This window comes from Nicotiana tomentosiformis, chromosome 6 (assembly GCF_000390325.3).
Source record: "Nicotiana tomentosiformis chromosome 6, ASM39032v3, whole genome shotgun sequence".
In the NCBI taxonomy this organism is placed as follows: Eukaryota; Viridiplantae; Streptophyta; class Magnoliopsida; order Solanales; family Solanaceae; genus Nicotiana; species Nicotiana tomentosiformis.
The window spans coordinates 10,159,662-10,186,056 of NC_090817.1; the positions used below are offsets into that span (position 1 = coordinate 10,159,662).

Below are 26,395 nucleotides of genomic sequence, written 5' to 3' on the forward strand. Positions count from 1 at the left end.
TAGTTTGCCTAATAACCATTTGTAGCTACTTTTCAATTGTTACCATCTTGTATCACTTATATTCAAATGCGCAATGAATACAACCTGGATCAACTGTATTTGTTTGCGCAAACGTATACAACATGTATCAAATGTTGATGTGTCTAGTAATTTTTCCAAATAATAATGCAAAATTGGAAAATGAGACCTAGCTCCTATACAAATGTCCAAATCCCTCCAAAAACCCTAACGAACAGAAGATCAACGCAACACTGCCCCATTTACCAAACAAAAATAGCCAATACTAAAATGGAAAAACATAATTAAAAAAAAAAAAAAAACCAAAACCAAATCAAAATAGCTTAATAGGAATGAACAGCTTTACCTTGTCCCTCAAACTTCCACCTCTGCTTTCACTTTCTCCGCCTCCCTCTGCTCAGCTCCTAAACTCCAATTTCTCCCCCTTTTCTCTCAATACCCGTAAGCCTCTCTCTTAGTCTTTTTATGGGTTTCCTTCTTTTTTTTTTTAATTCTTTTTATTGTTCCTTTTGGTTTTTATTGATGAAATTAGGATAATGGTGTTGTTTTCTTTAATTCTTTTCCCATTGTTAATGTAACTTATTGAAAAGTTATTGTTTTTTTGAAGAAATGAGGATTCATATAGCTGAGCCCTACTTATTTGCGACTGAGTCGTAGCTATTATTGTTTTTGTTTTTTGTTTTTCTTTAATGGGATAATGTTATTATTTTCTTTGACTATTATCAATGTAACTTATAGAAAGATTGCTTTTAGCTGTTGATGGGATTTTCTTGAGTTGGGTAGCTGGTAATTGAGACAAAAGTATGAATGCAAATTGTAGTATTTTCTTTCTAATGGTGTTAAGGGGACCAATTTGTGGAAAAAGAAGTTAATTTTTCTTTTGTGTATATTTTTTTCTAGAAAAGTTAGGGAATTTATGTTTATTTACTGCTTTGACTTATTTGCTTGGGCTTTGTTTGGGTGTGTTTTTGTTGTTATCGATGGGAGTGTAGCTTAAGGATTGAGTTTAATTTCACTGAACTTTAGGTCTATGCAGTGGATGTTGGTTATTGAAACTGGGAATGTATGCCTCTATGTAATGTTAACCCTGATTTAAATGGGTCATATTTATCTTCTTCCCCTAATTTTTTAAGGTAATGTGGCTGAACAGTTGTAGCCTGCTCAGTGGCTTCCTAATGATATTGGTCAAGTTTGTAATGTAGTTCATGATAATTGGAGTATACTGTTTTGGTTCAGGCACCGTTTGTTCGTTTTTAATTATTGTGGTGTATGGTCCAACTTGTGTACACCTCGACTAATCGATCAACAACCTCTTACAAACCAATTAACGCACATGTTGTGTAAAAGTTCTATTCGCAACTAGAGATTTGGATTAGTGGTACGAGCGTTGCGATTGATGTGTGGGTTAGGCACATGCGCATCCAAAATTTTAAGTTTATGGGTTCCTATAAAAATCTCAAGTTAATAATACAATAATAACAAAATGAACGGACTAGGTTCCAGGTAGTGTTTTAAAGGGCGTTTTCGGGGCGAGCCCCGGGGCGAGGCGCACCAAAAAAGCCCTGAGGCGATGGTGTGGGGCGAAAGTATCAAGAGGCGTACGCCCGGGCGTTTGAGGCGTAAGCCCACTTTTTTAAATTAAAACAAAATTTGTTGAATAAGTCCTTCATATAATACCCAAATTCTCAAAAGTCAGCTTGGTAATTGCTCAGAAGTTTTAAAAAGGAACTGAAATGTATTAAATTTAAAAGTCAAGACCTTTTTTATTGATTGAATCCCTAAATCACGGTCTTTCCCAATTTTTTATCTTGTACGCTAGTCTGCTAATATCTCCCAAAAGCAACAAATATTCAATTTTTTTTATAAATACAAAGAGAACTTCATTCTCCTTCATAGCATCAAGTTCAAAGTTCAAATTGCAGGTTAGTCATCCTTTTTGTTCCTCCATGTAGAAAACTTTATTATTTTCGACTCAAGTTACTTGTGCTTCTACGTAGTGTATAATAGATTGTTTTGACTAGTTTTTTGTGGGGATGGAACACATCTATATATATATATATTTCACATATTTATAGTTTTCTTCAATTTTTATGCAATTTTACCTGTTTATAAATATTTATTGTAATTATATTATTTTATAAAATATTTAAAATTAAATACCTATGGGGCTTACGCTTCGCTGAGGCATATGTAAGACGCCTTGCCTTACGCCCACGCCTTTTAAAACACTGGTTCCAAGCTAAATATTCGTATATATTTAATGGATTTTTCAATACAAATACAGGACCTAGACAAAAGTTACTTGGTTCACAAGAACCCGTAGCTATTGCATTGGATCCACCCCTGGGGTTAGGCACATGTCATGGGTTTTTGTCGCAAACAAAAGCATGGTGGGTAGAGGAGCAAGCCCATTACGTATCGAGTTTGCGTGAACGTAACCCGGGAATTTGTTGGTTATCAAGAAAAAAGAAAAAGAATAAGTTCTTTTCATTATGAAAGAAAACAGTTGCAGGACCTAGCAATTTTTCTCAATCTCGAGTCATGAGGTCAAGAGAAAATGCTGTTACGATTCAAGCTTATTTAAGAAAGGAAGTAGCATTTTTTGACGGATTGAATAGTAAAGTAACACAAACAAAAGAAGAAAGAGGGAGTATGTCTTTCTGGATTGTAAAGTAAACACTTGTTATATAATTTAAATTATGTCAAATGAGATGCACACACGAACTGTTATAATCTTCCATGTCAGCCACCACCGTCAATAAAGCACATTTCAACATCTGAAGTTGTTGGCATTACCTTGTGTGTTAAAATATCTAAATTGACCATCTAAAAAAAAAAAAATCTAAATTGTTCCCAAAGGTTTATTATTCCACTGTACTTTCATCTATTTCCTTTAGATGCAATGTAAGATTGCTTTAAGTAATTTCTGTTATGGTTGTTGTAACACTAGACAGGTATTCTGAGAGCAACATCTAGGAGATTTTTCAGTGCGGTAGAAGTACATTCAAGGACAATATCAACAATGGAAACTGTAAGTCCAGTCTCATAACGTAGCATCCTTGTAAAAGAGTGCCATCCCTAAATATAGACTAAGTTGTTTATGCCCATCTCTTCTTTGAACAGGATAAAGAAAGTATTGGGAGTCTAAAGCAGCAATTAGCGAAGCTATTTGAGGAATCACTTCGAGCAGCATTCCCTGATATTTCAGATGTGCAGCCTTTGGTTGCTATTTGCAATGATCCAAAAAATGGTGACTATCAATGGTATGGATTTCTCCGATTTTGCTCTTAAGTTAAAGGCTATTTATTAAGACTTCTAGCTGTTTGTTATGTAAGTAAATAAATCATTTAGTTCCTCTAAGTTCTCACTTTGTAACTTTGGACAGCAATAATGCAATGAGCTTGTGGAATAAAATTAAAGGCAAAGGTACACAGTTCAAGGGTCCTCAACCTGTTGGAAAGGTGATCTGATATCCTGCTAATCTCTTATGTCTTACTCTATTTCTTTTCTTAACATGGTACTAGAAGCGAAAGCTAGCAACTAAATGTCAGTTGTTTTTCACATTTTAGTCAATTGTAGAAAACCTTCCTGCATCGGACATGATAGAGAATTGTTCTATAGCAGGACCTGGTTTCATTAATATTGTATTAGCAAGGCAATGGATAGCAAAGGTAATTTTTTTAACCAGCTCTATTTTTGTCAGCAGGTGTTGTTTAGTTGGTTAGTTAGGATCATTTGATAACACTTCTATCTTACTGGTGCAGAGCGTTCAAAAGATGCTAATAGATGGCATCGAGACATGGGCACCGAAGCTTCCTGTTAAAAGGACGGTTGTTGACTTTTCATCACCCAACATAGCAAAAGAGATGCATGTTGGTCATTTAAGATCTACTATTATTGGAGACACTTTAGCCCGTATGCTGGAGTTTTCCAATGTTGAAGTTCTTCGGAGAAACCATGTCGGTGATTGGGGCACACAGGTAAATTTATGCTCAATAATCTCTCATTCTCTTATCGAATTTACATTGATGGACTAGTGGACTCATTGGACTCTATTCACTTCCGATGAGTAATACCTATGGGATATATCTATTGGCAATTTTGCCTACATATTTTTTTTGTTCTGCTCGTCCTTCAATGTACTCATAAGAGAGAACCATAAGTGTTTTTCTATCTTCAAACCGATAGAGTAGTTATCTGAGCTGCTTGATCAGCTATTGTTCTTTACAAGCTTATAAGATATAGTGGATTTACCCTTTAAATGTATAACAAAATTGTCAGTATCAGTAATTTATTAAGTGTATGTAACTAATGGTTAGAAGCCAAGAGACATCTAACTTCAATTTGTTTTCAAAGGGAAGACTTAATTCTTTGTAATTCATTAGATTTTTACCATGACACACGATCTCTTTTCATCTACATATGAAGTTTCCTTTCTGGAGTAGTATGTCTTTCAGTAGAAGCGTTTGTTGCCTTACGAATTTGTGTTAGGGCCTAATACCTGTTACTTCTTTTGCAGTTCGGAATGTTAATTGAGTTCCTTTTTGAAAAATTTCCGAACTGGGAAGCTGGTAGTACTCCAGCGATTGGAGATTTGGAGGTGAGTCCATTGGTTCTTATTCACTACAGCTGTTTTTTCTTCTGTCATCTGCATTTGAATTCTGATAAAGCATGCAACATACATGTTATAGATTAGCATTGGATAGAGATTTCTTATTTGATTGGCGGTCTTTCCCTTGTTTATTGATGCTCTTTCTTTGCAGTTATTCCCTGATCTATTATTAAGTATTGATACATTGAGTCTGCAATTATTGGCCATGACTAGCAAACTGTAAAAAGTTGAGATTTAGAATTGCACATATTTGGCAACCTCCAATGCTTAATATGCAAGTAATATTGAGCTTACTCGTTTCCAAAACATCTCTTAAATCATGTTTCTTGAGATTTTCCTTGGGGAGCAGTTGTTTGTGTCAATAGAAAAGCAGAAATTTATTTTACTTGACGTGGTAATCATTGTTCTCATTTATTGCTAGGCATTCTATAAGGCGTCAAAACAAAGATTTGATAGTGATCCTGATTTTAAGGAAAGGGCGCAAAAGGCAGTTGTTAGTCTTCAGGTGAGCTTTTATTTGTTAATTATTTATTTATTTTATACATTTATCATGTTTATCTTTTTTGAGAGCTCATGCACAGTTGACTAGTTATTTTGTCGTCGGGGGAGGGGGAGAGATGCATACATTTTTCGGGTTTCTGTTGCTGCTCAAGGAAAAAAGAGATCACATATCATACTTGTATCTGATGCATTTCTCTTACCTGTGCATGTGCGTGTCTCACAGGGTGGGGATGAGAAGTATAGAAAGGCGTGGGCGCAAATATGTGAAATCAGCCGAAAAGAATTTCAGAAGGTGTATGTGAGACTTGGAGTTCACTTAGAGGAAAAGGTACTACACTCAACTTTTCTCCTTATTGCTTAGAACTTGGGATGACTCTATGGAAGACATGCAGTAATTCCCTGGTTTTGCCTTTTGTCATGTGATTGCTATGCTAGTTTTGTTTAGCCTCCTCGTAGAATGAGGTCAAGCTTTTTCTATTGCGGCATGCTATTAAAATGACACAGGTAGTGTGCGGCAACTTTAGCACCTGATAAGTGTATCTGCTTTGGAATTCAGAGGCGGATCCAGGATTTGGAGGTTGCGGGTGCCACACTGCTTTGAATAGTAGCGTATAGAATTTTGCGTAAGCAGTATCAATATTTACAAAAGAGAACCAATAAATAAAATTTATCATCAATTAAGTAGACAAGGAAGAGCCTTGCCTCTTTAGTTTAGTCCAAGTTAGAAGAGTTCTTGGGTTCAACTCTACCTAATGAAAAATTTTAACAATAAAGGCTCACTTAAATATTTGTCAAAAAGATTATCTAAGTCGTGGTTCGAACCTTTGACCAGTAAAAGTGAAGTTAAGCTTCTAATCAAGATGCTAGGAAGCATCATTTAACTAGAACACCAGGAAACTATCTTTATTAGGTTGGATTTAGCCTGAGTGCAGCGTGCTAAAAGGATATTTAAAGGTGTACAAGGTCGAATTTGAACCCACTCCTCTTGTGAGCTAAAACTAACTCTTCACCACTGGCACCTTGTGCTATATCATTACTCCGGGTGGCATAAGTAGTAATAACTTATTTCTTGGACATATACACATATATACACGAAGTTTAACCGAGGCGTCCGGGTGGCGTGGCACCCCCATCCACCTACATTGATCCGCCCCTGCTTTGGATATCAGGTATTGGAATGATAAAATAGATATAATATATGGCAGAATTTGGCAGACTGCAATATGTGGTTATGTTTTCTTTTACTTTCTTAAAAATAAAATAAAATATGTGGTTATGTTAGTTACCAGGGCTAGAACGTAGGACGATCAATTCAGGTTGATGTGTCTTTTAGTTTATTTTATGTATTAAATTGTAATTTGTTAATATGTGCAGATATCATAACTGCACGAGTGGTATTCCTTAGAAATATAAACGCATATTGTTTTTTGAACATGGCTGTCCTTACTCCTTCCTTTGAGAAGGAGAACTCTCAAAAAGAAAAAGATTGTGTTTAGTGCTTAAATATTACTGGAATTTGTACTGTTTATTTTGCAGCTCCCTTGTGATTTGAATAGTGATAATTGCTGAAAAAGGAAAAAAAGTGAATTAATCTGAATAGTGAGTTGTCATTTCACTCATTATTTGATGGACGAAAATTGGTTTGTACATGCTGTTGCCTGGTTTCGTCATGTCACTCTTACACTTGGTGGTGTTATAGATTATTATTGATGATGCAAACTTATTCAAGGGTGGAGCGATGAGTAAAAGAACTCTGCGTATATTCTAAAGCTAATTTCGACCTGAATTTGGTTTACAACTTGCCTGTCAAAAAAAGCTGGTGTATTAAGTCAAAGGAAACAGTTTATGGTTTTGTTGAAATTGGACCATATCGTCTCTGGTATTGAATTAATTTTCGGTAAATTAACTATTCGTTTCTGAATGTATAGATAGTCTGTTATGTGTTGTAGAGGGACTCCAGACAAATTGATTGTTGTTGGAGGGTTTTCCAGCTGATTTCTGCTTTTCGTTTTCTATTGAACCTTTTGTGCACATGTTTTAGATTGAACCAAAGGCTCATGAATTAATTTGGTGCTTCTTCCTTTTAGGGTGAAAGCTTTTATAATCCATATATTCCCAAGGCTTTGGAGTTGCTTAATGAGAAAGGATTAATTGAAGAAAGTGAAGGAGCTCGTGTTATCTTTATTGAAGGGAAGAAAATACCTCTTATTGTTGTGAAGAGGGATGGTGGTTTCAACTACGCTTCAACAGATCTTACTGCTCTATGGTTAGTTTTGGTTGCAATTCGTGTTTCTTGACCGGCTTTGCAATTATAGCCTAGTTTCTCATCAAGGATATAACTAGAGTTTGTACAGAAGCTACTAGAGTTTGAAGAGATGTATACTTGTCACTTAGGCGTCCTATCTGCAACTTTGTAGGTATCGGCTTAATGAAGAAAAAGCAGACTGGATGATATATGTGACTGACGTTGGCCAGCGAGAGCACTTTGAAATGTTCTTTTCTGTAAGTTTCTGATATCGATACCTGTTTTCTTTTTCCGCAGTTAGCGTATGAGATAATCGAGCAGCTTTATTGGGGTTGAGCGTTATTCTCATTTTTTTTTTCTTCCAGGCTGCAAAACGTGCGGGTTGGCTTCCGTCAAACGAGAATGATTATCCCAAAGCTAGTCATGTAGGATTTGGTCTAGTTTTAGGAGAAGACGGGAAACGGTTCCGTACGCGAAGTACTGAGGTGGTGAAGCTGGTTGATTTGCTTGATGAGGCCAAAAGCCGGTGTAAATTAGCACTTGAAGAAAGAGGTCTGCTCTATGTTATTTGTGGTTATTCTCTTTTTCTACTTGTTTGTCTTTGGCCTGTAATAGCATCTCACTTATAAATACTATGGGTAATAATGTTGTGCAATTGTGCAAGAGTACCACTTCAAGTTTATATCATGTTTGTCTTATCAGGTAAGGCTAAAGAATGGACAGCTGAGGAACTGGATCAAACTGCTGAAGCAGTAGGATACGGTGCTGTTAAGTAAGTTTCCTCATGCTTGTGTATTAATAGCAGTTGGCTTTTCCATGTAAGTACTTTTAGCGAAAGCCAGAAATCTAAAAACTTTTTCTTAGAAGAACGTTTTCTTATTCTGTAGAAGTGGAGATATTAATTGACTATCGAAAAATTAAAGACTGTTAACTTGGTATAAAGGGAGTGTTGTACGTAAGAAGAAATCACATTGTTAGTTGTAGTAATGCACTCTCCAATTTCTGTTGAGTAAAATACTTTGTGTGTATCAATTTTATTACAATAAAAATATTACAAGTTTTAAGAAATCAAATTCATTTAACATTGAAAATTAATCCATAATCTGTAATTCTACCTATTAAATCAAAATTTTATCAACTGACATAAACAACTCAAATTAACTCTTTAATCTCCGTGTCTAGTCAAATTATGCCATATAGAACCAAAAAGTAATTCTTAAAAAAGAGCGCTAAAAAGAACATTTACAATCTTGGCAAAAACATAATGAGAGTTTTGCTATGCATTTGCTTTGATGCTTTTCTTGTTGTCTCAACAGGGTTTTGACCTTTTTTTTTCTTCTTTTGGTACCCCAAAACAGATATGCTGACCTGAAGAACAACAGGTTGACTAATTACACCTTCAATTTCGATCAGATGCTTAGTGATAAGGTATGTGAATGGATATCCCTTTGATTAAATGAATTTATCTGTTAATCATTTTCAACCAGCTATTAAACCCAAATTCAATTCTTTAATTACACCAGACTTCTTTTACAATTTGAAGCTCATGAGTCTCTACATGGTTTAATAATTGATTTTGTTTTGAGGAGCCGATGCTTGTTCATTTATGAACGCTCTCAATATGTAGGGATATGTTCGTTTCTATTACTTATTTTTGCTGCAGCCGTTGTATTCTATTACTCCGTTTGGAATATGATTCTCTTGTATTTTTCTGTGATGGGCAGGGAAATACCGCTGTGTATTTGCTGTATGCACATGCTCGCATTTGTTCAATCATCAGGAAGTCGGGTAGAGATATAGAGGAGTTAAAAAAGGTAATTTCGTCCATTTTATGTGATCCAACTGAACTCTTTCTTTATCAAGAATTCCAACCGTTTGCTTTGAGGCCTCTTGTGGCCGCCCAAGAATGTTGAAGTAGGGAAACACGTGATAGCGTGGTAGTTTGTCAATGTTAACTGATATTTCAATCATGTTTAAATTACAACAGTGGCATTAGAATTACTATTTGTGGTTATTGAATTGTATTCATTGGACAGAGTGGGGCGATGGATTTGGCTCATCAAGATGAACGCATGTTAGGACTCCATTTGCTCCAATTTCCTGAAGTAAGAATATATGGAATTTTATTACTTGTTAGCACTTAAACGGGTTTTTATTATTTCTAGGAACGAAGTTTTAATCAAGTAAATTTTGCCATCTCATTTTGCAGATTGTTGAAGAAGCTTGTACCAATCTTTTGCCCAACTTGTTGTGTGAATATCTTTACAAATTATCTGAAGACTTCACTAAATTCTATACCAACTGTCAGGTATGAAGTTTTCCTAGCAGAGAATAAAGTAAACCAAAGAAAAGCTGAAAACAAATGTTGTGCGCCTGTTTAACCCGTTGCTTAAGTCGCAAATAGACCAGCTCGAAACCACTAATAAAACACCAAATAATAATAGTTCACCGTCTAAGATTCATGAAAATCTTGAAAAGTGGTGAACATACTATGTAGAAACCACCGAGGGGTGCGGTGGGATGGTTAAGATCCCCCACTCTTATCCAGAAGGTTTTTCCAGTAGAGAGCGGTTTACACCTTTAGCAGGCCTCTCTGGCGTGAATTCAGATCAGTTAGACCAACGACTTTGGATATCGGATAATTTAACCAAAAGAAAGATACTGTGCTGAGTACATATGGTATTTAAGTTGCATTTACAAATATACATTTTGGAACTTTGGCAGGTCGTTGGCTCGGATGAGGAAACAAGCAGACTCTTGCTTTGCGAGGCAACAGCACTTGTCATGAGAAAGTGTTTCCATCTTTTGGGTATCACTCCTGTTTACAAAATATGATCTCGTATGAGTTTTTTGTGTTCTTCTTTAGTTAGTATTCAAAATTGTAATGTATTTGAACAGAGCGATACAAAATGTTACTACTAATATGTAGTCGATTTTGACTAATTTGAAATTGAAAGAGTAATTGATCGATCAATTGACCTATATATCAGCTTCAGTTTCATCTACACAGTTTGGGATTGAGGCATAGTTGTCGTGTTGTAATTTCATCGATCTAATGCTCATTAAGTCAAAATCTTGTAGTCAGTTGTGCCCATAAGTTTTGCATATAACCTGATACCAATATTGTGGTGTTTTTTCTCTTCATTGTATGCTAGTAAACTAAGGAACCAATTGGTAGTGCAAGTGATGCAAATGTTACTCCCTGTTTCATTTTGTGTAGCATTTTTTTCTTTAATTTGTTTAAAAAAGATTGACGCCTTTTATATTTGAAAGAAAATTGACTGACTTTCAATTTTATTCTTAATGACATGCTTTTTATATCCATAGAAATGTCATGATATGTTTAAAATTACAAATTTCAAAGTTATTTTTTTCCTCTTAAATTTTGTATTCAGTTAAACAATATCACACAAATAAAATAAAGGTAATACTCCCTTTTAAACAAAAAAGGGAAAGTGTTGGTTATCAAATTATTCAGACCTCTGCTTTCTTTTTTGAAGAATTAACTCAAATAGGCGTTCACCCAATCGCTTAAACTAAAAATAGCCGATTGATGTATAATATAAGTATAATTTATGTATTATATGTGTATAATTATGTATAATCAATGTATAAACTATGTAGATGGCTAGAAAAAATAAATAATAAATATGGTGGGCTATTTGTGTAAAGATTTGATTTTTCAATGATGAATTTTGCGCTATAGAATTGTAAAAATTGCATGGGGCGCCCTATTTGGTCGCCCCTTTTTAACTTATACCCGTTTTATTTTTTTGTTTGCATCCGTACCTATTTTTTTTTTATTACAAGCATTTTAAAATGACGATTTTGCCCTTCTTTAATAAAGACTATTGGCAAATTGCAGGACAAAAACTTAAGTATGTTTAGGATGAAGTTTTAGCAAATAAACTAAAAAATTTCAGCTTGTTTAGACTGAAGTTTCGGATAAAACTCAGAACAAAATTTTAAATTGCGTTACAAAACTTTAGCATGTTTTGGTATGACGTTTTAGCAAATGAACTAAATAACTTCAGCATTCATTAGCAAAAACTCTTTAGAAAATTACATATTGCAAAACAAAAACTTAAGCATGTTTAGTCTAAAGTTTTAGCAAATGAACTAAAAAATTTCAGCATGTTTAGTCTGAAGTTTTAGCAAATAAACTAAATAACTTCAGCATGTTTTGTCTGAAATTTTAGCAAATGAACTAAATAACTTCAGCATGCATTAGCAAAAACTCATTAGAAAATTACATACTACAAGACAAAAACTTAAGCGTGTTTAATCTGAAGTTTTAGCAAATGAACTAAAAAACTTAAGCATGTTTAGTCTGAAGTTTTAGCAAATGAACTACATGTTTAGTCTGAAATTTTAGCAAATGAACTAAATAAATTAAGCATGTTTAGTCTGAAATTTTAGCAAATGAACTAAATAACTTCAGCATGTTTAGACTGAAGATTCGGATAAAATTTATGGCAAAACTGTAGACTGTAGGATAAACAACTTCAGCATGCATTAGCATGAAGTTTTAGCTTCAATGTGAAACAACTTCATGCTATATTAACATGAAGTTTTAGCTTCAACATGAAACAACTTCATGCTACATTAGCATGGAGTTTTAGTTCCAAGGTGAAACAACTTCATGCAAGTGTGATTCTGAAGATGAATCTGGACAAGTTTCTGATTTTTTTTATAAAGTTGATGAGAGGAGAGGAGGAGATCGTTTTATATCTTTTATTAGGGGTGTAATTGTCATATTCTTACGGATTTTTTGTGAGATGGCTACCAAATCAATAATTTTAAAAAAATAGGGTACATGTTAAAAGGTGGCACAAATATAGGGTCATAGGTGTAAAAATTGCATGGGGCGCCCTATTTGGTCGCCCCTTTTTAACTTATACCCGTTTTATTTTTTCGTTTGCATCTGTACCCATTTTATTTTGTTAAAAGCGTTTTAAAAAGAAGATTTTGCCTTTCATTAATAAAGACTATTGACAAATTGCAGGACAAAAACTTAAGTATATTTAGGCTGAAGTTTTGAAAAATAAACTAAAAAACTCAGCTTGTTTAGACTGAAATTTCGGATAAAATTCAAGACAAAACTGTAGATTGCGTTACAAAATTTTAGCATGTTTTGGTATGAAATTTTAGCAAATGAACTAAATAACTTCAGTATGCATTAGCAAAAACACTTTAAAAAATTACATATCGCAAGATAAAAACTTAAGCATGCTTAGTCTGAAGTTTTAGCAAATGAACTAAAAAACTTCAGCATGTTTAGTCTCAAGTTTTAGCAAATGAACTAAATAACTTCAACATGTTTTGTCTGAAGTTTTAGCAAATGAACTAAATAACTTCAGCATACATTAGCAGAACTCATTAGAAAATTACATACTATAAGACAAAAACTTCAGCATGTTTAGTCTGAAGTTTTAGCACATGAACGAAAAACCTTAAGCATGTTTAGTCTAAAGTTTTAGAAAATGAACTAAATAACTTCAGCATGTTTTGTCTGAAATTTTCGCAAATGAACTAAATAACTTCAGCATGCATTAGCAAAAACTCATTAGAAAATTACATACTACAAGACAAAAACTTAAGCATGTTTAGTCTAAGTTTTAGCAAATGATCTAAAATATTTAAGCATGTTTAGTCTGAAATTTTAGCAAATGAACTAAATAACTTAAGAATGTTTAGTCTGAAGTTTTAGCAAATAAATTATATGTTTAGTCTGAAGTTTTAGCAAATGAACTAAATAAATTAAGCATGTTTAGTCCGAAATTTTAGTAAATTAACTAAATAACTTCAGCATGTTTAGTCTGAAGTTTCGAATAAAATTTATGGCAAAACTGTAGACTGCAGGATAAATAACTTCAGCATCCATTAGCATGAAGTTTTAGCTTCAACATGAAACAACTTCATGCTACATTAGCATGAATTTTTAACTTCAAGGTGAAATAACTTCATGCAAGTGTGATTGTGAAGATGAATCTCGACAAGTTTCTGATTTTTTTTATAAAGTTGCCGAGAGAAGAGGAGAAGATCATTTTATATCTTTTGTCAGGGGTGTAATTATCATATTATTACGGATTTTTTGTGAGATGGCTACCAAATCAATAATTTTAAAAAATAGGGTACATGTTAAAAGGTGGCACAAATATAGGGTCAGAGGTGTAAAAATTGCATAGGGCGCCCTATTTGGTCGCTCCTTTATAACTTATACCCGTTTTATTTTTTCGTTTGTATCCGTACCCATTTTTTTTGTTAAAAACATTTTAAAAAGAAGATTTTGCCCTTCTTTAATAAAGACTATTGATAAATTACAGGACAAAAATTTAAGTATATTTAGGCTGAAGTTTTAGCAAATAAACTAAAAAAATTCAGCATGTTTAGACTGAAGTTTCGGATAAAATTTAGGACAAAACTGTAGACTGCGTTACAAAACTTCAGCATGTTTTGGTATGAAATTTTAGCAAATGAACTAAATAACTTCAGTATGCATTAACAAAAACTCTTTAGAAAATTACATACTGCAAGATAAAAATTTAAGCATGCTTAGTCTGAAGTTTTAGCAAATGAATTAAAAATCTTTAGCATGTTTAGTCTGAAGTTTTAGTAAATGAACTAAAAAACTTCAGCATGTTTAGTATGAAGTTTTAGCAAATGAACTAAATAACTTCAACATATTTTGTCTGAAGTTTTAGCAAATGAACTAAATAACTTCAGCATGCATTAGCAAAAACTCATTAGAAAATTACATACTACAAGACAAAAACTTAAGCATGTTTAGTATGAAGTTTTAGCAAATGAACTAAAAAATTTAAGCATGTTTAGTCTGAAGTTTTAGCAAATGAACTAAATAACTTAAGCATGTTTAGTATGAAGTTTTAGCAAATGAACTAAATAACTTCAACATGTTTAGACTGAGGTTTTAGCAAATGAACAAATAACTTCAGCATGTTTTGTTCGAAGTTTTAGCAAATGAACTAAATAACTTCAGCATGCATTAGTTTAAAGTTTTAGCAAATGAACTAAATAACTTCAACATGGTTAGACTGAAGTTTCAGATAAAATTCATGACAAAACTGTAGATTGCATGATAAATAACTTCAGCATGCATTAGCATGAAGTTTTAGCTTAAATGTGAAATAACTTCATGCTACATTAGCATGAAGTTTTAGCTTCAAGGTTAAACAACTTCATGCAAGTGTGATTCTGAAGATGAATCTGGATAAGTTTTTGATTTTTTTATAATGTTGTTGAGAGGAGAGGAGGACATCATTTTGTATCTTTCGTCAGGGGTGTAATTGTCATATTATTATGGATTTTTTTTGTGAGATAGCTACCAAATCAATAATTTTAAAAAATAGGGTACATATTAAAAGGTGACACAAATATAGGGTACGACTGCAAATATGGCGGGCTATTTGTGTAAAGATTTGATTTTTCAATGATGAATTTTGTGCGATAGAACTAATGGGGAAACTAAAGACGTTTCCAAGAGTTTTTTTGCCAATATTGTCCCTTATCTTTGAGGGTATGTCTATTTTGGTCTCTCAAATATAGCCCTAAGCATATTTTGTCCCTTAAGTATGCTAAAGTGAAGAACCTTCAGTCTCACTGACACAATGTGTTAACAAACTAACGGTGTTACCCAACTCTAATTCATGAAGCAAATCTTCTGCTTTGAAGCAAAACGTTTCGTCTCCTTTTATTGGATAACACAAATTGTCACTTTAATTTCTCATTTTTAGATAATGTATTCTCAAGGTGACGGATAATGAATATGAGATTTGTTAATCATGATTTAAATTAGTTTAAAGTCATATATGACTATATATGATGTTTGGATAGAAAATATAAAGTTTGGGAAAAATCGAATTTAAGTTGCGGAAAAGCCGACTAAGGATTTGCCTTTTAACAAATCTTTTTGAGAAATACATTTCGTATGCTATATGAGGTTTTTTGCGACATATTATATACCAAATTGAAGATCTTGGAATGTAGTTTCCAACGCTTTTAGCCGTACATTCATACGACCCCCGGATAAAATATTATAAGCGTTGGAAGAAGGACCAATGCTAGGGTGCCAAGTAGCACCTTTTGGCTTTTAATTGTTTTTTGGATATTTATATCCTTATCTCATCTCCTTATTCAATTTTCCAGAGAAAACGACCAAACAAGACTCCTAAGTTTACTCTCAAGCTCTCCTCGAGGGTTTCCAATGAGATTATCATCCGGGGCACGAAGCCAAGTAGGGATAACATTAAAACAATCCCTGCGACGTAAGTATCACTATATTGCCTCTCGTTTTCATTGTAGTTTGAGTTTTGGAAGGTACTTCATAGTTAAGAAAACGTGTACTTTCTGTATTTAATTGTTTAAATATCAAGTAAGGTTGATAAATTCGTTTCCTAATAGTTAGAACTCACGGGACGGTGATCGGAAGCCGTGAGTTCGAATTATTTGACTTGTAGTAGACTGTTTTGTGGGTTGTTTTGTGTTGCCTTTTGGCTGTCTATTTTTCTACTGTTTAATGGAGTTTTGAGGACAAATTGTGTGAAGAAACATCACATAATGACGGAATAGTGGGTTGGTCGTTCGTCGTTATATATTTTTAGGTTGTTTGACATTACTTTGGTTGTCGTTTTATGTATGAAGTGATTAGGTTGTGTGGGCTGTTTTGTGGTATATTGTGATGGATATAAGGTTGGAAAATGATGCTTACATGTTGTAATTGTTGTGTTCTTTTTGTTGTTGGTATATGGTATTGTAGGAAGGCCTAGTTACAGGGGATATGCTGCCCAAATTTACGTAAACGAGCTGCTAGTTTAAGTAGCAGACTTAGCCTTTACTCAACACTGATTTTGAATCTCCTTATGTTGTGGTAGATTGAGTTGAGTTGTTTGAAGAATTTCTTTAAAGGTATTAAGGACTCAACAGAGTTAAGGTATATTAAGGCTAAACCTTTCCTTCATTTTGGCATGATCCCGTAGCTGCATATGTTTGACAACGAGACATAAAGAGAAGTATGTATTCATGAATTTATTCACATTATCCTAGTCTCAGAAGTTACAATATTTCCCTTATCGGGACTTTATATTAAATTGAGTATTGTCTTCTTCCAGTCAAGAGAGCAGAGGGTCTATATATATATATATATAGTATTACAGTATTTTTACCACCATCGAGCTATAATTGGTGGACATGCCCCTATTGGACAACCTCTGATTAGATGGTAAGTTATATACCGAACCTACTGTGGCCGAGCGCCTATGAGCGAGCCCAGAATGGCCGAGATACAGAGCCTAATATGGTCGAGCGCCTATGAGCGATCCTACTATGGCAGAGCAATTACACATACCGAGCCTTATAGGGCCGGACAACTACTTTACTTACTATATTGAGATAGATGAGTCAGTATCAGCAGGTAAGCGTATCTTCAAATTATATTTGACTCCCAGGTAGTTTCAGTTGTTATATTATTAGTTCAGTTTCAGATTTTAGTCATCTTGTTGCCTTACACATTCGGTACATTATTTCGTACTGACATCCCTTTTGCTGGAGATGATGCATTTCATGCCTGCAAATACTAATAGACAACTGGATAGACCTTCCTAGTAAACAAAGTCAAACATCAGCTTGGTTGGTAAGCTCCGCTTCCTCGAAGTTACCAGGTCGATACCTTGGAGTCCATTTTATATATACAGGTTTGATAAGTAGATCAAGGCCGTGTCCCGACCATGATACAATTCAGTTATTCCTAGAGGCTTGTAGACGAGTCATGTACATTGTTTATACCAGTATTGTGGCTTTACCAGCCCTATGTAGATGTTTATTTTGTTATTGCTGGTTGTAGACGTTATTTTTAGATGATTCAGAATATGGCCTAATCGGCCTAAGTTGCGGGTTATCCTTCAGAGTTCACAATTACAGAGTGGTACGCTCGGGCCGAGTATGGCACCGGGTGCCGGCCACGTCTATTCAGGTTTAGGGCGTGACACATGGTTATATTTAAGGGACCAAAATAGACTTATCCTCAAAGATAAGGGACAAAATTGGTAAAAAAACTCACGTTTCCAATACTAACAATATGCACCACCCCGCATATTTTTAGACCAAATTTGTCGCCTAAAGGGCTACAATCCGAGCCAAACTTGGCTGCCAAAGACTAGAAGGTCTTTGCACATGGAGGGAACAATCCGACAGGCTATCCGGGCCCTCACGTAGGCCACCCTCTGCCAGCAAAGTCACATGCAACACAACTGGGTAGGACCACTGCATGCTAGGACAATCATGGAAGCATCTCACGGCCAGGAAAGGCATGTGCTGCACAGTTGGGTAGGACCACAGCTTGTCTGGGCGAACATGGAGGCAACTATATGGCAACAAGAACTGGGGCACAACAGCTGGGCAAGACCATTGGCACATGGGCTGCCAACACCTTCCTGGAAATCACATGATGCCAGCATAAAGCAGTGCACCACAGCTGGACGGGTCCACAACCAGCCTCGCTGCATGTGGACATTCATTGTATATATAGACATGCATATGCCTTGTTAGAGGGCAGATCTCTTTACTTGTATTTCCTTCTTAGTATATGAATTAAACCCGAAAATCGGCATTGGCCTCCAATCTTTGTCTGTCTTTCATTTCATTATCTTCCAACCTTTGAGTTTGTGTGATTGCCTTGGTTTAAGAATGACATTGTGCTTATTTCTTGGTTAGGACTGAAGCAAGAGTAGTAGTCAGGCTATCTTGCTATCCTGACGGGTTCCCAGAAAAATGACCATGTGACAAGTGGTATCAGAACAAGGTTAATCGACCATGGCAACTGATGGAGATAACATTAACTTAGATAACATTCGTGGGAGAGACGAGTCACCAACAAAGAGGCAGAAACCAAAGAAGAGAGGGACAAGAAAAATGCGAGATCCAGTCATAGCCATAACAAGTGAGGCGTCTGTTCTTTAGCTACCTCCACAACAGGTTGGCCGTGGTGAAGATTGTGAGGCTTTTACCTCAAATCTCTTAGGCATGAGAATGGATCTCACGAAGCTGGTTTAGATGCTTTAAATCGGAACATAGGAGTTGTTGAACACAACTTCAGCTCGCTTGAGTCTACTACCCTAGATGGACTAGGGGAAATCAAAGAGACGTTAGATGAAGTGATGTATGAGCACAAGGAAGGACTGATCAACCTTGAGCTTAAGCTGACTGAGGATGTATCGGCGTTGCACGGGGAAATTGAAGCCCTAAAGTAACAATTGCAGGTAGTAAGGTTAGCCGGTGGCACTGTACATGTAACAGTGGGTGAAACCAAATTCGAGGGCCCAAAATCGAATACGTTTAGGGGCGAACGAAATGCTCAAGAAGTAGAGAAATTCATTTGGAAGATGGAGGATTACTTTGAGCACCTTAGCAGCGTTGATGAGGCTGCCAAGATCTGGGAAACAACGATGTATCTTGCCGACACCGCCATGCTTTGGTGGAGGAGGAAGAAAGCCTACATGGAGAAGGGAACTTGCTCCATCATGAGAGATCCTACTATGGCAGAGCAATTACACATACCGAGCCTTATAGGGCTGGACAACTACTTTACTTACTATATTGAGAGAGATGAGTCAGTATCAGCAGGTAAGCATATCTTCAAATTATATTTGACTCCCAGGTACTTTTAGTTATTATATTATCAGTTCAGTTTCAGATTTTAGTTATCTTGTTGCCTTACACACTCGGTACATTATTTCGTACTGACGTCCCTTTTGCTGGAGATGATGCATTTCATGCCTGCAGGTACTAATAGACAACTGGATAGACCTTCCTAGTAAACAAAGTCAAACATTAGCTTGGTTGGTAAGCTCCGCTTCCTCGAAGTTACCAGGTCGATACCTTGGAGTCCATTTTATATATACAGGTTTGATGAGTAGGTCAAGGCCCTGTCCCGACCATGATACAATTCAGTTATTCCTAGAGGCTTGTAGACGAGTCATGTACATTGTTTATATCAGTATTGTGGATTTACCAGCCCTATGTAGATGTTTAATTTGTTATTGCTGGTTGTAGACGTTATTTTTAGATGATTCAGAATATGGCCTAATCGGCCTAAGTTGAGGGTTACCCTTCAGAGTTCACAGTTACAGAGTGGTACGCTCGGATCGAGTATGGCACCGGGTGCCGGCCATGCCTATTCAGGTTTGGGGCGTGACAAACTTGGTATCAGAGCAGTTATATTCTAGGGAGTCTACAAGCCGTGTCTAGTAGAGTCTTGTTTATGGGTGTGTTATGCACCACACTTTTAAGCACGAGGTTACATGGAATTTAGGACTTTCACTCCTTCTTCTTACTCTAGATCATATGGAAGAGCCCAGTCGTAAGAATTCAAACTCCTAAATTTTATTTTATTCGTAATACAACGATACCTACATCTAGAAAGACAGTTGGTAAGAGATTGAATGTGGCTGCAGAAGAGCTGAGTCAGAGAAACTCGATTTTGCGTCATGCTTATGATGAGTAAATGTAAGGCCTTCAGTAGATATATGTGTACTACGACGTGTGAGCATCTTGATAAGGAGACCTAAGGCATGAATATCTATCTACCCCTGTGGTAAAAAGCAACGGAGAATCAGAAATAAGATACGAGTTTTAACAAGTAAAAGAAGCTAGGTGAAGAAGGATACAAGATACCAAGTTAGTGAAGATTATCTGTATTTACAATTCAGGCAGAGAAATATAAGCATTCTGAGTTACTTTCAACAATAACAAAGATATATTCACTTGACAACGCCTATTTCAGTTATGTCTTGTGGGAGCTAACAAATATACTTAAAGAGAAGGATGGGATATTAGCATCCATCTGGGATTAGAGTAACCCAAAATTGTTGATGGATTGCTATCATTATCTCACATTTATGAAGGATATTGCAGACATGGTAATATTTCTCCTTGTGAGACACCTAGATGATGCACTCTAGAATAGTACAATCAGATATGAATACTAGAATGCTCAGAAATTTTAGAAGATTGGCATTGGAATCCTAGAAAGGGACAAATATTTACCTTTGTATGGCTCCCGTCCCTAGTAAAGAGAGAGTGTTAGGCTACCCGAAGATCCAGTGAGATGAATCAAGGGGCTAAAAGTGAAAGAATATTTTGAAGAAGTTTTCATAATAAGGTGATAGACAAAAATATTAGTAGGAGAATAAGAAGAAAGTAAATAAAGCACTATGAGTAAGATGTGATAAATAAATGATAACGGTAAGTCAAAATATGACAGGACTACAGATTCTATAGTCAAGTGAAGGAAAAGACAAGAAGTTACAGGCCTTAAGACAATAAAAGACTATAAGCCGTAAAGTCATATCCTTATTTCGAGAAATAAATTGGTGGCTCCAACATGATTAGCAGAAGGAAACATTAGACCCCGGAGTAATATAAATTAGTATGAGTTGGTGAACAAGATAAAATGAATATGAATTAGGGACCTAATGATTTGACAGTAGCCGGCATCATGAGAATTTTAGAGATTACGTTCCGGCGATAATGGAATGGACAATAGAAGAATAACCTTTAAAGGTCATCCAGGAAGACGCTTCCCTAAAGCGAGCACTGTGAGCAAAGTTAAGCTTAAGGGACTAAGTGTGCCAGTTACACTAGGTGTCACTTTCGTGCGTAAGAAATTCAGTTATCTTTGGTACAGAAGGGTTACCGCAAGGCAAGTAAGAGTCCGTGAAGATGTGAAAAGATGCCAAATATGAAGAAATAAAACATTTATAGGTAACTATGGAATAGTAAAGAAATAATGTGGTAGAAAGGCGGAAGGAATGAGATTGCATTTATTCAGATCCTACGGATATGATACGACTCCAGAATATTATGTAAGCATGATGACGGGGAGAGGCAGTAAGGGTTCCCCACCAGATGATACTGATAAATAAGTGGGAATGAACACTCGATACATAAGGAGCCAGTACGAGAGGTACGTTAAGACAAAGGACATAACCCAAAAGGGGTTACGCAGAATATAGATACGATAATGGACCAACGAGTAGTGTGTAGTGGATTCAGGAAGAGTCTAGTTATAGCTAGATAAGAGGATACAAATAAATCAACAGATCGTTCAAGATAAACATAGTGAACCCCAACATAGGGAATCCAGTATCGCAGATACGAGATCACAATTGTTAAAAAAAAATCAGATATAAGTTGCGGCTGTTAAAGGTACCGTATAAGTGTTACAAATAACAAAGCGGTTCCACTGAGAAGACAGTCAAAATTTCAGTTCAGAATCAACCTTACGAGCATAAGGGCGCGGAGGTAAGTAATTAAGGATAATTATAGGTGAGTAAGAACATCAAAAATTCTTTCGGCTATACGATGTAATAAGCTCGTAGCTTTACATGAGTCAAAAGGTCTCTCTTAAGTACTACAAAGAAAGACTAGGTGAGGTAATAAGGAAGAAGGCTTCAACTTAAGCATAGTGACATAATAAAGAAATGATCTTGTAACAACAGTCTCACAACAATATTGTATGCACTCCATAAGAAAGTGGCACCATCGTGGCTAATGAACGAGAAGTAAAAATCAAAGCTGATATTTGAGATCATATGAGTTACAAGAAATTTCAGTATTTGTAGGCAATGATATGAGCCATGTATTCATGCAACAAGTGGTAGAACGACAATGAAAAGTAAATGCTTATGTTTAAAGACAACTAAGAAAGCACGAGAAGATATACCCGATCCACGATTTAGAGTTATCTGCAGTGATTCATGCACTAAAGATGTGGAGGCACTATTTGTATGGCATTCATGTTGATATCTATACGGATCATAAGAGCCTTCAATATATCTTCAATCAAAAGGAATTGAATTTACGCCAAATGAGATGGTTGGAGCTACTGAAAGACTATGGTGTTGATATTTTATACCATCCGGGGAAGGAAAATGTAGTAGCTGACACCCTCAGCTGTAGATCTATGGTAGACTGTCATATTTACAGCTAAAGAAGTGTGGGATATCCCATGAGATTCATCAGCTAGCTAGTCTTGGAGTTCGATTACTGGACTCAGGTGATACCGGAGTTACTATTCAGGACATAACAACATCCTCTTTAGTAACTGAAGTGAAGGAACACTAGTATGAAGATCATGTGCTAGATCATTATAGAGATACATCCCCTCAAAAGGAGAATACACCATTTGATATTACATGAGATGGAGTCCTCAAATATCGAGGTCGATTATGTGTTCCTAATGTGGCAGGATTGTGCCAGCAGGTTATGGGAGAAGCTCACTATTCTCGTTATTCTATTCATCCAGGAGCGACGAAGATGTATCATGATATTGGGGGAATATATTGGTGGGACGGAATGAAGAAGGATATAGCAGAGTTTGTTACCCAGTACCCTTATTGTCAGCAGGTTAAGATTGAGCATCATAAACTCGATGGATTATTGCAGGCTATAGAGATTCCGACTTGGAAATGGGAAGTGATTAATATGGATTTCATCATAGGATTACCTCGTACCTAGCGTAAGTTCAATTATATATGGGTTATTGTTGAAAGACTTACAAATCATCCAATTTTCTTCCTGTCAAGACTACTTATTCAGCAGAGGATTATGCAAGGCTTTACATTAAGGAGATAATACAACTTCATGGTATCCCCATATCTATTATCTCAGATAGAGGTGCTCATCTTACAACTAATTTCTGGAGGTCCTTCCAAAAATGGATTGGGGACTCAGGTAAGTCTTAGTACAACATTTCATCCCCAGACAAATGGCCAGGCTGAACGTACTATTCAGACACTGGAGGATACTCTACGGGCTTGTGTGATGGACTTCAGGGGTAGTTAGGATGATTATCTTCCACTTATTGAGTTTGCATATAATAATAGTTATCATTCTGGCATTCATACGGCTCCATACGAAGCTCTTTACAGACGAAATTGTAGGTCTCCTATAGGATGGTTCGAGATTGGGGAAACTAAGTTAGTAGGACTAGAGTTGGTACAGTAGGAAGTTAAGAAGATTAAGCTATAAGGGAAAGGCTATTAGCAGCACAAAGTCGTTAGAAGTCCTATGCAGATAATCGACGGCGAGACTTGGAGTTTCAGGTAGATGACTGGGTATTCCTAAAGGTATCACCGATGAAAGTCGCTATGAGATTCGATAAGAAAGGAAATCTTAGACCTCGATACACTGGACCTTATAAGATTATACGCAGAGTAGACTTGCCTTCCAAATTGGAGTATGTACATCCAGTCTTTCATGTGTCTATGCTCCGTAGGTGTATTGGAGATCCCTCTAAAGTCATTCTAGTTGACGATGTTCAGGTTATAGAGCAACTATCATATGAGGAAGCTCGCATTGCTATACTAGATAGATAAGTTCGGAGATTGAGAACTAAGGACGTGGCTTCAGTTAAAGTACTTTGGACGAATAAGAATGTCGAGGAGATGACTTGGGAAGCTGAAGAAGACATGAAGTCTAGGTATCCTCACTTGTTTCCGCTTCTGGAGGAGGATCGGACTGAGATATCACAACCTTTAGGTTGGTAGTAGTACCGTTATAGAGGAGATTCTGCCAAATATTTCTATAGATCTCTGGGAGTTTAACATTCAAGGACGGATGTTTCTAAGGGGGGAAGATTGTTACACTATGTGCATCCTAAGGTGATGTATAATGAATATGAGACTTGTTAATCATGATTTAAATGATTTTAAATTCATATATGACTATATATGATGTTTGGATAGAAAATATAAAGTTTGGGAAAAATCAGATTTAAGTTGCGAAAAAACCGAATAAGGATTTGCCTTGTAACAGACCTTTTTGAGAAATAAATTTCGTGTGCTATATGAGGTCTTTTTGGGACATATTATATACCAAATTAAATGTATTGGAATGTAGTTTCCAACTCTCTTAACCATACATTCATACGACCCCCCGGATAAAATGTTATAAGCATTGGAAGAAGGACTAATGCTAGGGTGCCAAGTAACACCTTTTGACTTTTCAAACAAATTGGATATTTATATCCTTATCTCGTCTCCTTCTTCAATTTTCCAGAGAAAACGACCAAATAAGACTCCTAACTTTACTCTCAAGCTCTCCACAAGGGTTTCCAATGAGATTATCATCCGGGGCACGAAGCCAAGTAGGGATAACATTAAAACAATCCCTGCGACGTAAGTATCACTATATTGCCTCTCGTTTTCATTGTAGTTTGAGTTTTGGAAGGTACTTCATAGTTAAGAAAACGTGTACTTTCTGTATTTAATTGTTTAAATATCAAGTAAGGTTGATAAATTCGTTTTCTAATAGTTAGAACTCACGGGACGGTGATCGGAAGCCGTGAGTTCGAATTATTTGACTTGTAGTAGACTGTTTTGTGGGTTGTTTTGTGTTGCCTTTTGGCTGTCTATTTTTCTACTGTTTAATGGAGTTTTGAGGACAAATTGTGTGAAGAAACACCACATAATGACGGAATAGTGGGTTGGTCGTTCGTCGTTATATATTTTTAGGTTGTTTGACATTACTTTGGTTGTCGTTTTATGTATGAAGTGATTAGGTTGTGTGGGCTGTTTTGTGGTATATTGTGATGGATATAAGGTTGGAAAATGATGATTACATGTTGTAATTGTTGTGTTCTTTTTGTTGTTGGTATATGGTATTGTAGGAAGGCCTAGTTACAGGGGATATGCTGCCCAAATTTACGTAAACGAGCTACTAGTTTAAGTAGCGGACTTAGCCTTTACTCAACACTGATTTTGAATCTCTTTATGTTGTGGTAGATTGAGTTGAGTTGTTTGAAGAATTTCTTTAAAAGTATTAAGGACTCAACGGAGTTAAGGTATGTTGAGGCTAAACCTTTCTTTCATTTTGGCATGATCCCGTAACTACATATGTTTGACAACGAGACATAAAGAGAAGTATGTATTCATGAATTTATTCACATTATCCTAGTCTCAGAAGTTACAATATTTCCCTTATCGGGACTTTATATTAAATTGAGTATTGTCTTCTTCCAGTCAAGAGAGCAGAGGGTCTATATATATATATATAGTATTACAATATTTTTACCACCATCGAGCTATAATTGGTGGACAGGCCCCTATTGGACAACCTCTGATTAGATGGTAAGTTATATACCGAACCTACTGTGGCCGAGCGCCTATGAGCGAGCCCAGAATGGCCGAGATACAGAGCCTAATATGGTCGAGCGCCTATGAGCGATCCTACTATGGCAGAGCAATTACACATACCGAGCCTTATAGGGCCGGACAACTACTTTACTTACTATATTGAGATAGATGAGTCAGTATCAGCAGGTAAGCATATCTTCAAATTATATTTGACTCCCAGGTACTTTCAGTTGTTATATTATTAGTTCAGTTTCAGATTTTAGTCATCTTGTTGCCTTACACATTCGGTACATTATTTCGTACTGACATCCCTTTTGCTGGAGATGATGCATTTCATGCCTGCAAGTACTAATAGACAACTGGATAGACCTTCCTAGTAAACAAAGTCAAACATCAGCTTGGTTGGTAAGCTCCGCTTCCTCGAAGTTACCAGGTCGATACCTTGGAGTCCATTTTATATATACAGGTTTGATAAGTAGGTCAAGGCCGTGTCCCGACCATGATACAATTCAGTTATTCCTAGAGGCTTGTAGACGAGTCATGTACATTGTTTATACCAGTATTGTGGCTTTACCAGCCCTATGTAGATGTTTATTTTGTTATTGCTGGTTGTAGACGTTATTTTTAGATGATTCAGAATATGGCCTAATCGGCCTAAGTTGCGGGTTATCCTTCAGAGTTCACAGTTACAGAGTGGTACGCTCGGGCCGAGTATGGCACCGGGTGCCGGCCACGTCTAATCAGGTTTAGGGCGTGACACATGGTTATATTTAAGGGACCAAAATAGACTTATCCTCAAAGATAAGGGACAAAATTGGTAAAAAAACTCACGTTTCCAATACTAACAATATGCACCACCCCGCATATTTT

At 36.0% G+C, this 26,395-nt stretch overlaps 1 protein-coding gene across 4 annotated transcripts; it reads left to right on the forward strand.

The window, feature by feature from the left end:
* The first annotated feature begins 271 nt into the window (after nt 1-271).
* Nucleotides 272-10,358, forward strand: LOC104114648 (arginine--tRNA ligase, chloroplastic/mitochondrial-like). 4 transcript variants are annotated; one of them, XM_009625141.4, is made up of 18 exons: nt 272-459; nt 2,973-3,049; nt 3,142-3,281; nt 3,404-3,479; nt 3,588-3,689; nt 3,783-3,998; nt 4,538-4,618; nt 5,052-5,135; nt 5,355-5,459; nt 7,219-7,397; nt 7,549-7,633; nt 7,742-7,928; nt 8,079-8,148; nt 8,735-8,804; nt 9,101-9,190; nt 9,413-9,481; nt 9,586-9,684; nt 10,101-10,358. In XM_009625141.4, exons 1-18 carry the CDS (start codon nt 351-353, stop codon nt 10,209-10,211), a joined length of 1,950 nt encoding a protein of 649 aa, XP_009623436.1. In that variant the 5' UTR covers nt 272-350; the 3' UTR covers nt 10,212-10,358. The 4 variants fall into 4 exon arrangements, with proteins under 4 accessions (XP_009623436.1, XP_009623437.1, XP_070033199.1 ...); XM_009625142.4 differs by having other exon boundaries at nt 321-459; nt 2,969-3,049; XM_070177098.1 differs by lacking the exon at nt 272-459 and adding an exon at nt 1,134-1,151 and having other exon boundaries at nt 2,969-3,049.
* Nucleotides 10,359-26,395: the final 16,037 nt, after the last annotated feature.